This window comes from Rhincodon typus, chromosome 6 (assembly GCF_021869965.1).
Source record: "Rhincodon typus isolate 14 chromosome 6, sRhiTyp1.1, whole genome shotgun sequence".
In the NCBI taxonomy this organism is placed as follows: Eukaryota; Metazoa; Chordata; class Chondrichthyes; order Orectolobiformes; family Rhincodontidae; genus Rhincodon; species Rhincodon typus.
The window spans coordinates 106765831-106778262 of record NC_063337.1 but is presented as its reverse complement, the minus strand read 5'-3'; the positions used below and the strand labels follow the sequence as shown (position 1 = coordinate 106778262).

Below are 12432 nucleotides of genomic sequence, written 5' to 3'. Positions count from 1 at the left end.
AAACTGTCACGGACAGGTACATGTGTGACAGATTGGCTTGGTGAGGACAAGGTCAGCAAGTTTTTGCCCTCTTGTTGTTCCCCTGACCACCTGCTGCACACCTGCAGGAAACATTTATTTTTTACATTGCTGATCCAGTCCAAATATGTCTATGACATTTTTAGCCTGTGCCAACATGATTGTAAGATTATTTGAAACTGGAAGAGGTGTGTAAACCGATGACAAATGTGTGATGATGTACAAGATTGAAAACTGAAGTGCATGAAGTTCAGATAAAGACTTTTATTCTCTCATCACAGTGATTATGATTTAAATACAGATGTTTTGGTAAAATTAAGATTTTGCATTCAATAGGTTCAACATGTCTACAGATATGAAACATACCAGCAGAAAATATTCTAATGTGTCCTAATCTCTCAATTTGCTAAAAGTTCAGCAATATTGCTAAACCACACTCCTCTCCTTTTCAAATGATCAAATCTCAGGTCAAGTGCAGATAGTGAGTGATCATTTAGCAAATTAATGAATAAAAGCAAAAGCAAAATTCTGTGGATGGTGGAGATCTAAAACTCAGACAGATGCTGCCAGACTTGCTGAATTTCTCCAGAATATTCAGTTTATCATGAATAATAGTGATTGATATTATTATACATCCCCTGTAATCATGACAAGTTATTTGAAGAACTTAAGAGGTCCATTTCATAACACTTCAGTGACATGCAATCAAAACAGGCATTCAATTGATATTTTAGCATGAATTAAAATTATAATTCACAGTTATCACAAAAAGAGCTCAGTAAATGTTTTCTGAATTCTGAAGAAGGGTCCCGAACTGAAATGTTAACTTTCCTGCTCCTCTGATGCTGCCTGACTTGCTCTGTTCCTCCAGCTCCACATTTTGATATCTCTGATTCCAGCATCTGCAGTTCTTGCTTTCTTAGTAAATGTTGATTTTACATTATATAAAACAGTGCTCATAATAGAAGGCAGTATTTAAACATTTAACCAATACTAAATGATAGAAATAGACTAAACAAATACAGTACAAAAATAGTAACTATATGTCAATTTTCTGTCTGTTCATTAAGCCTGCATATTTTAATTAGAATTAGAATTTAGAATTAGGTTTTATTGTCACATGTATTCAAGTACAGGGATACAGGATTACAGTGATTAGTGGTCAAAGTCACCATTCTCCAGTGCCATCTTAGGTACAAAGGTACCTAGATACAAAATCTTAGGTGTAGAGTAGAAAAGTAAGGAAATAAAGTTAAAAGGTCAACATTACGGTCTTTCTTAGATGCTTAGCCATGGACTTGGAGCCAGGCTCTTCCACTCCAACGCTAAGACCAGGAGCACAAACTCAACTCCTTCTGCCACTGGGAATAAACTTTGTCTCCAACACACCGGACACCTAAATGCTGTCCAAGCTCTCCACAGAAGGTAAGTAAGATTTAAATATAAAAATAAAAAAGAAAGAACAAAGAAAATTAAAAGCATGTGGAGCAGTTGAGTTTTGGGCTCAGGACCCACAGGCTGCATTGCTACTCCATTGCCACTTTGAGCAGAAGTGTCAAATCTTGAGTTATATAGTGATGTACATTATGATTCACAGAAAAGAATATTCAACAGTAATTTAAAGTGAAACATATAAAGTATGATACATTTATTTGCTATTTGTTTTTAAATTATTAAAAATAAATGCTGTTCTCATGCTGTAACAAAACATTCAAATTGTAACCTAAAATGAAGTGCCATTGTTTTCAAAGAGTATAGTATTCTGATGAAAACTCATCAGATAACTGTTCAAACAAAATACATATTATTCCCTAAGTGCAGTTTAGCCAATCATTTGGCCTCAGAATGCGGACAGTGCGTTTGTTCCTGTAGTCATATTCATACTGTGTAGCTCCATTAGATAAGTAGAAGTAGCCTGGAGATTAAAAAAAAACAAAACTTTAAAATATTTTAAAATGTAGTAATGTGGCACAAAATATAAATCAAAACTAAACTATCATAGTTTTTCAAAATATTGGATATTCCATTTCTCCAGTTTATTTTAGAACTCACCGTAATTTTGAAATGCTGACTCTACTTCGTTTCCAATACCTGGAAAGTCATCTTCTATTCTTCTTGGGTAGCCTCTGTCCATTTGCTTTCTCCTTGAATTATAACTAAACACAAGAGAATAAGATAATACTGAAATAAAAGAATATTAAAAGGTGCCCATCTTGTCAATTATTTTCTTTTCAGTATTTATGTCCTTTTCATATATCATTAACATTATTAAAATAGTAAAACTATTAATTTTATTTTTCCTAGTATAGATTACACTTCAAAGAAGTTTTAGAGAAACTAAAGGTAAAGTTGCCATAGTCTTACTATAGGTCTGCTGTCTCATTAGGGAGAGACAGTTGGTGGTGGTTTAACCTAAGGGTCAACACATATCAGGAGAGGGGAGAAGTTGAGAAAAAGAATCCTTAATTAATTAAACCCATGCTGTTGGCATTAGTCTGCATTGCAAATCAATCATCCAATCAACTATAGAGATAACAAGGTGTAGAGCTGGATGAACACAGCAGGCCAAGCAGCATCAGAGGACCCCACTTTTAGACATGCTATTTAGATTCATAGGAGTTTTGATTTATTACTGAGGAATGTGGAATTGCATACTAATACTAATACTTACCTCCAATACTCATTTCCAACAAAGAATAATACTCTCCTTCTTTCCTTGACGTATAGGGCGGCATCTACGTGTGTAACATATCTGGGAAATCCAAAAGCTCTGATATTCCTAGGATAACCTGCCAAAGTCCTGAAGCCTCGAATTAGCCAGTAATTTGATCCTAGGGTGTTTTAACAGAGATTTTAATCAACAGTGAAGAGAAAGGATAAGACTTCAGAATGTTTAAGAAATATTCAGTAAGTTAACAAATGCTTTGCAGAAAATGCAGGAATGGAAAGCAAGAACTGTATCTTCAGGTTTCCATTCTCCATTCTGCACTCATAAGTCAAACAAAGGAAGAAACTGAAATCCATTTTTTTTTTGGCAAATTTTCATGGGAAGCTTAATTTTTGTCTACGATCTGAACTGAACATGCAGTGCTCTAGGACAGTATGTAAATCATGTGTAAGATGTAGTAAAAAAATTCTAGAACCTTTGAAAAGCACCACCACATCTTTGTCCTTGAATTCAACAGCAGCGTCTATTGACTGAATGTTTGGATTAATATATTTGATTGGAACCGATGTTACATGGCGATGTCGAGAGTGCTTCCGCCAAATGTTTCTAAACAATGAGAAGGTTTATTTGATTATTAAAAACATTTTTTTAAATCAAGAATCTAGACTGGTAGAATGTAAAGTAGTCTCTGGTAATCAAATCTACAGAAATACCAGCACTAAGGCTAATCTGAAATTTGTAAAAAAGAGCCCGTGTGCAATTTACAAATGTAACTATCAATCTTAAAATACTTATTTTAGTAGCAACTTTTTAAAAACAAATCTACAATTCAAGTCTACTTTGTGCAATTTGGTGCAAATGCTGTGCATATTTTTTACTGATATAATCTCAGAAAATCAAATCCATCAAGATCCTGAAGTGTTGGAAGCTGAAGGGGTGACCTTATAGAGGTTTACAAAATCATGAGGGGTATGGATAGGGTGAATACCTATGGTATTTTTTTCTAGGGTGTGAGGGTCCAAAATTAGAGGGCATAGTTTAAGGTGAGAGGGGAGAGATTTAAAAAGGACCTGAGGGGTGAGGTTTCACGCAGAGAGGGGTGCATGTATGGAACATGCTACCAAAGGAAGTGGTGGAGGTAGGTACAATTACAACATTTAAAAGGCATCTGGGTACATGAATAGGTAGGCTTCAGGGGGACATGGGCCAAATGCTGGCAAATGGGATTAGGTCAGATTGGGATATCTAGTCAGTACAGACCGACCAAGTTGGACCGAAGGGTCTGTTTCCAGGGTTTATGACTTTATTGCATAATTGCATAGCGTATTTGCAATTTGCAATTTTGGTTTCCTCTAAAATCCGATCATGGAATCACATAATTGTTATAGTGGAGAAGGAGGTATTTCAGCCCACTGAATCTGCACTGGTTCCCTGAGCATATTGGCTTAGTTTCATTCTTCTACCTTTTTCCAGTGGTGCGGTATGCTGTTTTATTTAAATAATCATTTAATACCTCCTTGAGCACCTCAATTAAAACCGCCTCCACCCTACCACACTTCAAGGCAATACATTCCAAACCCTAACAATCAGCTCTGTGTAAAAAAGCTTCTTCTCATCTTGCATTTGGTTCTTTTGCAAAGCACTTTAAAATTGCGCCACTGATTCTCAAAAGTTTCTCAGCCTTTCCCTCTCCATAGAAAAGAATCCCAACTTCTTAAATTTATCCTCGTAACTGAAAGTGATCCTATTGCACTCAGCTGCTGATAATTTGCCAGTGCTTCTATCTATTTTACTCAGAATGAGATTCCATACATAACCTGATGCAATGAGGTATTTCCCTTTATTTGCCATATCTTTTTACAGGAATACCTCATGTTTGCTTGCTGTCTCTCTAGATAGCCTCATCTGAAGTTACAAATGCAAAATGAAAAGTTAACAGCATTCTATTTTCCTTTGGTGCTGTGGACCAACACATACTAAATCATAGTGTTAATTATATAATAATTAAATAAATGATAAAATAATTTCAGCACTAATGACATTAGTGTAGTAAGCTACATTAAACATAACCAAAGCTGTTCATACCCGTTCTTAAAGAACCAAAGTTCTCCACGTAAGCTAGTAACTGCATCAAATGACAATTGAGGATCACACTTGTCCAGAGTTTTTGTTGGTTGAGGTGGTTTAGGTTGTGGTTGTGTTGGCCTTGGGTCTTGGCGAGCTCCTAAAGTACAGTAGGATAATTGTGTTTTAAAGTGGTAGGTAAATAAGAAATAATTATAAGTTTTAAAGTACTTAAGCAAAATTTACCTTTGAAGCAAACAAACAATTCTAAACTCCACAGATGCCTATTACTGAGAAAATAGTTTTAGAAATGTAAGAGAAATTGGAGAAAAAGCAAACGGACAGAGCTAAATGGATAAATGATGAAGAATTTGCAGGATGTGCTGTATGAACACCTATTATGTAAAATTCTACCATTGTTTGAATAAACTGGAAATTACTTGTAAAATGCATAAAAATTAATTCAGCATTTTAAATGCAATACAAATAATATTAATCCCAAGAAATAGTTCCCACAGTCTTTGACAGTTTACTTAGAATCCCCACAGTGTGGAAACAGGCCATTCGCCCCAACAAGTCCAGACCAACCCTCCAAAGAGCATCCCACCCAGACCCATTCCCCCACTCCATACCTGTACCCTGCATTTCCCATGGCTAACGCGCCTAACCTACACATCCCTGAACACTATGGGTAATTTACCACGGCCAATCCAATGATATATAGTGGAGGTGGATAAGAAACCGTCAGGCGCCATTGTTAAAGAGTTTGTGAGAGATTAACTCACATAGACTGAAGTAAAATAACCATTTTCAATTATTGGCTCGAATGTCCCAGTAAATAATTGCCATTTTGTTTAAAGGCCCTTTCCATACCTGATAGGCACGGTTAACACACTGATGCGTTAGTGATGTTAGTGTAATCAGAGGTTTGCCGTTTATGAGGAAGAGGATATTATACTCGTAGCCCAGTTACATTGAGACTTGACCTTCAAACCACTGGGTGTCCCGTATAAATTATCAGCAGTTGGTGAGGGCAAATATCAAGAGAAGACCCGAAATCTATCTCAAAGTATGATTCTGCACAACAGTGTAAGTGGGGGTGTTACTATCTTCTGTTGGTTATTAGGCCGCCTTTAGGAAGTCGGTTATGAATTATTCCCTCCGAATTCCCAGATAGCACCTTTGTGTCATTACACTGTTCCTCAGCAAGTGTAAGACAGGATCCTGAACTGGACAATGTTTTATATCCAAAGGATGACCAAGAGCGGTACACATTTTTAAAAAAAACATGTATAATCTATACATTGTCCAGTAAGCACAATGTTCAACATACCGTATAAAGCCTGGATCCCCCTAACGTCGTCGTCTGGGAGACGAAACCCATTGGTATTGACATAGGAATAGGTGGGAAACATCAAGGCGGATCTATCATTAGAGTGACCGAGTCCGAGAGCGTGACCAAATTCATGGGCCGCGACAAGGAACAGGTTGATTCCTGTGAAGATGGTTCAGCGACACTTATTGATCAAGCTTGTTTGAAAATGAGAAATGAATCAAAATTGTGCATGGTAAGAAATATTCCATGAGCACCCGTTTAAGCCACTTTAACATTTGTCGATTCAAAATTGAATTAAAATTTCAAAATACTGACGCCTTGTCATTTTTCCCTCCCCATGGGCTAGAATGAAACGTTAGGACATGAACAGTTAAACGTACTATCGGTTAAATCTCCCATTTCAGTACTTGGAAGCTGCTTACCGTATCTTGACAACGTCCACCTTTCATCTTCATCAAAGTGAGCATCGCCGCCGAGATTTGCTCCAGGAGCAAAAGCGTGCGCTAAAATACCGCCCTCTCCATCAAAATCGTTAAAGTCCCCGTGACCTAGGAGTAAACAGCATCCAAAGGTTAAACGGGAGGTAGAAAGTAAAACTGGAAATCGTTACTCCGGGACACGAACTAAATTGTTGAACCTACTGCCGCTTGCGAACGAAATCTTGATGTCAGCTTCTCCGGTGTAGAGCCTGACAAATGTCAGGGGGGTGACATCGCTCCAAACTTTCAAAGCCATGGAAATTACAGCGTCTACCTCTCGCTGGCTCAGTTTCAATGTATACTTTTCAATTCTGGTCGGGAAGGGAGAAATGAATGAATAGGTTATTTTTTTTTAGATGTTGTTTTCATTTGATACCTCATTGCGTCAGCCTTCCTGCTCCTCTGATGCTGCTTGGCCTGCTGTGTTCATCCAGCCTTATGCCTTGTTGTCTCAGATTCTCCAGCATCTGCAGTTCCTATTATCTCTCACCAGCAATATCTAACCTGTATGTGATTCTATTGCGGAGCCACCGAGGTGTCCTTGGAAAGAAGCTATACTGCTGAACGTCAGGTACTCCGCAGCGGGCCCGGTTCATCTCCACCAGCGTTTCACGGTTCAGAGTCCCAGTTACTTGCAGACCGAAGAATTCTTGCATTTCTTCAATCTTTCTTGTTAATCCGTTATCGCTCTTTCTCAAAGTTGTCTCTGTCATGTTGTAAAATGCCTTGAGATATTTCTAGTTAGAAAAGGAAAGCAAAGTTCACTTCAAAGTTAAATGAAGTTTTTTCACGCTTTATTTCAAATTTAATGCATGGCGAACTAAGTTTTTAGCTTAATTGATTTTAATGCACAATTACTGTTTTGTACGTTATATGTATAGTGCATCTACATATGCATTAGCTGGTGGCATATATAGTACCCGGCATTGGTTCCAGTCCTGTTCGCTAATTCCTTCCGTTGCGGAGCTTAGCGGAAGAGCTAAACATCCTGATAGATGAACTAATACAAAAAGAACGGTAATCTTAATGTAGCTCATCTTTCGATTCGAGGAGCCTTGTTATGGATTAAGTCTTACTGCACTGCTTAGGTTTTATAGACAGTTGATAGGGATCTTGCACAATCCCAGCGTGTCTAATAAGGGAAATGACCAACTCTTCTTTCAACCGGTTGTAGTGATATCACCCAGATCTCGGAGCTGGAGGCGTTTATGTACACATTCATTTTGTTGTTTAAATAATGCACGTTATATTCAGACAAAGAAATAGCAGAAGTATGAAGCATAGTACGTAACTAAAATAACATTTCCTTAACCTTAGGGAAATTTACCTTCGGTCTGATGTGTTAGCTGTATAGTAAATTTAGAAGGAAGATTTTCTTGTTAGCGAAGTTGAATTTTTTAAAAAAGCCTTTCATCAGAAGGGGCCGAACAGCCTACTCCTGTATCTGTTTCTTATGGTCTTGATATACTAACTTTTTTGTTAGAAATAGCGGTCAGCCAAATGTCCAGTTATATTTACCAAACAATTGGCATCTGGTCATTGGAAGAAATCACTTCTATGGGAACATCATCTTTGGTGTTTCCTGTAAAGTTTCAGCCAGATCTACTTTTCAGTCAAAGTTTGTCTCTTCCCATTTTTCATAAATCAGTGTAGAGTGTCCAAAGTTTGTAAGTTTGAAGCTAAATGGATTTTCAGTTATCAAGAAAATAAAAATCTAATGACATAGCTGCATTGCATGTGCTCAGCTTAGCAGCACTGCAGCAGCTTTCATGGATTGGCAATGAATACAACTGCTCATTATTTCATTATTTTTCAACTAAAATGAGTTCATAATCGTCTTTCAGAACCATCTAATGGTTCTATTTTCCAATGTGGAGGAAGTTCATGCTTTAAATAAATAGAGTAGTAGAGTCAAAGAGATGTACAGCATGGAAACAGACCCTTCAGTCCAACTTGTGCATACTGACCAAACATCCTAAATAAATTTAGTGCCATTTGCCCGCATTTGGCTCATATCCCTCTAAACCCTTCTTATTCATATGTCCATCCAGATGCCTCTTAAATGTTGTAATTGTACCAGCCTCCACCACTTCCTCTGGCAGCTCATTCTATACGCGCACCACCCTCTGTGTGAATAAGTTGCCCCTTAGATCCCTTTTAAATCTTTCCCATCTCACCTTAAACCTCTGTCCTTTAGTTTGGATTCCCCCACCCCAGGGAAAATACCTTGTCTATTTAACCTATCCATGCCCCTCATGATTTTATAAACCTGTATAAGGTCACCCCCACAGTAAGTCTATTATTTTCTCCCTGAATGCCAATGGTATGGTGAAAAAGGTCCATTCATCATCTGGTATATTTTTTGAGTGAAACACCTCACACCTGTATTTATATATTATTAATATATTGTTAATATTTTGTATAACTAAGTCGGTCTGCAGTAAAATAGTTGGTAAAAATGATACAAATGGAATAAAGCATAAAAGCATGAGTTATTATTAAAAACACAGGGCTTAATTTTCCTATTATTGGCAAAGTGTTTTTCAAGTGAGATTCATAACCTCGGTCCATTGTGGTCAACAGTGTCTTCTAAATTAATCTTCCACTCTTCAGCTCATGAATGTGCAACCAGCCTCTTTGATGTCAGCACACATGGTGCAAGACGCAGAAATGCTTGCTGCTGCTGGAACTTTGCAATGTTCATATTACTAGTGACATATTTAAAGCCCCAGATCTGTAACACTTCAAATACTGCAAACCAAGAAATGCCCATCATATTGTACTGCTGCACCATTATCCCTGAGGAAATGATTTGATTTGATTTGATTTATTATTGTCACGTGTGCTTAGCTACAGTGAAAAGTTTTGTTTTGTGAGAGGTACAGGCAGATCTTAACATACAAAGATCACAGGGTGATTGAACAGAGCAAGGAATACAAAGTTATGGCTGCAGTGAAAGTACACAAAAAGGAGGGCGCACTGTATTCTGCTGACTTGCAAAGGAGACCACAGTAATAGATGTAGCCAGAGTGGATGAGGTAGAGGCTCACCTCAGCACAGTGACCTGACTGAAGCACTCAGCACTGCAGAACGAAGGTTAATGATCTTCCATGCTATGCAGAGGGCCACTATTCACTCTAACTCTGCCACTGCATGTGCCTCTCACCAAGACTTATGTACTACAACTTTCATTGTATGCATCATGCCCATTCACCTGCTTTTTACCAGCTCTTCCTCCCAAACTATTAACTTTTTTCTGCTTTCTACACTACCTATTCTGTCACTGGGAGCACTTCATCACCTCACCTGCCCCTGCATCACCATGAATGGCAGTTGTACCTGGTCTATTACTGCCCCATCAGTCTATTGTCAATCATCAGGAAAATTTCCTGATGGAAGGTGTTACCACCAGTACTATCAAGCAGCATCTGCTCAGCAATAACCTGCTCAGTGACACCCAGTTTGGGTTGAACCAGAGTCCCTCAGCTCCAGACCTCATTACAGCCCTTAGTTCAAACATGGACAAAACAGCTGAATTCCAGAGGTGAGGTGAGAGTGACAGCCCTTGACCTCAAGGTAATATTCAACTGAGTGTGGTATCGATTAAGCCTAGCAAAAGTGGAATCAATGGGTATGAGAGGCATACTGCCCACTGGTTGGAGTCATACCTGGTGAATAGGGAAATGTTTGTGTTTGTTGGAGATCAGCCATCTCAGGTGCAGGACATCTCTGCAAGAGTTTGTCAGGTGTCTCAAGTGTCCTTGGCCAAACAATCATCAGCTGCCTCATCAATGACCATCATAAGGTCAGAGATGGAAATGTTTGCTGATGATTCCATAATGTTCAGCACCATTTGCAACTCCTCTGGTACTGAATCAGTCCCTGTTCAAATGCAAAGAGACCTGGACAATATCCAGATTTGGGCTGACAAGCGGCAAGTAACTTTCGTGCCACAAAAATACTAGGAAATGACTGTTCCCAATAAGAGACAATCTAAGCACTGCTGCTTGACATTCAAGGTGTTACCATCACTGAATCCCCCACTATCAACATCCTGGGGGTTACCATTGACCACAAACTCAACTGGACTTACTATGTAAACACAGTGGCTATCAGAACAGGTCAGAGGCTAGGAATACTACAGCGAGTAACTCACCTCCTGACTCCCTAAACCTATTGAACTATCTACAAGGCACAAATCAGGAGTGTGGTGGAATAGTCTTGGATGGGCACAGCTCCAACAACACTCAAGAAGCTTGACACCATCCAAGATAAAGCAGCCCGCTTGATTGGCATCATTCACACTGCTTTCATTCATATTCACATGCATCCACTCCCTCCACCACTGATGCGCAGGAGCAGCAATGTGTAGTATTTACAAGATGCACTGCAGAGATTCACCAAAGATTCTTAGACAGAACATTCCAAACCCATGACTATTTCCATCTAGAAGGACAAGGGCAGCAGATAAATGGGAACCACTAACTGCAAATTCCCCTCCAAGTCACTCACCATTGTGACTTGGAAATATATTGTCATTCATTTATTGTCATTGTTTCAAAATCCTGGAATTCTGTCCCTAATGGCATTGTGGGTCTACCTTCAGCAGGTGGACTACAGCTGTTCAAGAAGGCTGCTCACTGCCACCTTCTCAAGAGTAATTAGGGGCAGACACTAAATGTTCACATACCACAAATGAATGAAAAAAATCTCATTCATAATTGGCAAATGTTTCACTGGCATGGTGAATTAGCCTATTTAGCATTTATATATAAGAAAGCTTGGCCATATTTAAGTAAATATGTCTTTTCTTGCTGATATTATCTGTGTCTGTGATTTTTTTTAGCTTTTTTCTCCAGGTCATGGAAATCCCAAACTCCCTTTCATAAAGCTTTGATTCTCAGAAATTGTGTAATTTATTTCACAACTGCATTCATTCATAACTCTTCTGTTCTTGAGATGTATTGATGAAATCAGCTTATTTTTCCTTGAGCAAACTTTTTGAAATAGATTTATTTTTCCAAGCATTTTTTTCTAAACTTTCTGAACCCTCTTCACCATTCACAAACATTAATATGAAAGTGTTTGGGTATAAATTCTAGGTGATCTTAGCTTTTGACATGAAATATTTTTGTGTATGAGTAAGAGTGCGGAACCTGGCATTTCCGCTGACATACTGTCTTTTTGAGGTAGATCGAGACGTAAAAAATGGTCAATATAATGTTCATGCATCTCAAACCTTTTACTGAAAAAACTGAATTTAATTTGTTCTCCCAGAATCCACTACTTCCCTCAAGGTTCATCAGAAATCCATTCTGATGCAACAGTATTTGGAAATAATTTAGCCACCACTTTGAGGTATTAGAATGACTTTCTGAACCTGATGTCAGTTTGTGGAATGGTAGAAATTGCACTGACCCCCCTCTGCCACCATCCTCCAGAAAGTGCACACATTAGGGCCTCCTGATCTCAGTGCCTGTCAAATGGATCTTCATGGCTCATAGCAGCATCTATATTTCTATCTGGAGCCCTTCGAGTTGCCATTACTTACGTTGTTGAGAAGTGATGTTGCTCTTCATTGAACTGCAAACTTGCCCAGCATTGTCCTGCACAGCACTGCTGTGACCAGCATACCTTACAGCCCCACGCATTCCATCTCTCAAGGATCTCCTCACATTATATCATGAGCAGTCATGCACTCTCATCTTTGTGTGATCTCACATCCGTGCCTCATACTGTCCATAAATGTGATCCTTCCTTCCTCTTTTCACATTGCATTTTACATTCTCACAACTTACCACATTCTCTTCTTGCAGTAAAAGAGATCGCAAAACTGGGAAAGATGGAGAACAAGTCTTGGGAGGGGG

The 12432-nt window shown here is 38.6% G+C and overlaps 1 protein-coding gene across 1 annotated transcript; it reads right to left on the bottom strand.

The window, feature by feature from the left end:
• Positions 1–262: 262 nt before the first annotated feature.
• Positions 263–7614, bottom strand: LOC109924033 (matrilysin-like). Its single transcript, XM_020524050.2, has 10 exons — positions 7486–7614; positions 7070–7302; positions 6728–6876; positions 6509–6634; positions 6084–6245; positions 4772–4910; positions 3162–3292; positions 2690–2849; positions 2071–2174; positions 263–1933 (listed from the first exon to the last, which is right to left on the bottom strand). The coding sequence occupies exons 1-10, from the start codon at positions 7600–7602 to the stop codon at positions 1830–1832; spliced, it is 1425 nt and encodes a 474-aa protein (XP_020379639.2). The 5' UTR covers positions 7603–7614; the 3' UTR covers positions 263–1829.
• Positions 7615–12432: the final 4818 nt, after the last annotated feature.

Excerpts from the sequence above, each read along its gene's own strand:
- LOC109924033 (XM_020524050.2), bottom strand. The coding sequence starts at position 7,602 with ATGAGCTACATTAAGATTACCGTTCTTTTTGTATTAGTTCATCTATCA. Across the intron at positions 6,635-6,727 it reads GATTTCGTTCGCAAGCGGCA|GTCACGGGGACTTTAACGAT; the intron begins GTAGGTTCAACA and ends GTTTACTCCTAG. Across the intron at positions 3,293-4,771 it reads CTTTGGTTCTTTAAGAACGG|AAACATTTGGCGGAAGCACT; the intron begins GTATGAACAGCT and ends CTCATTGTTTAG.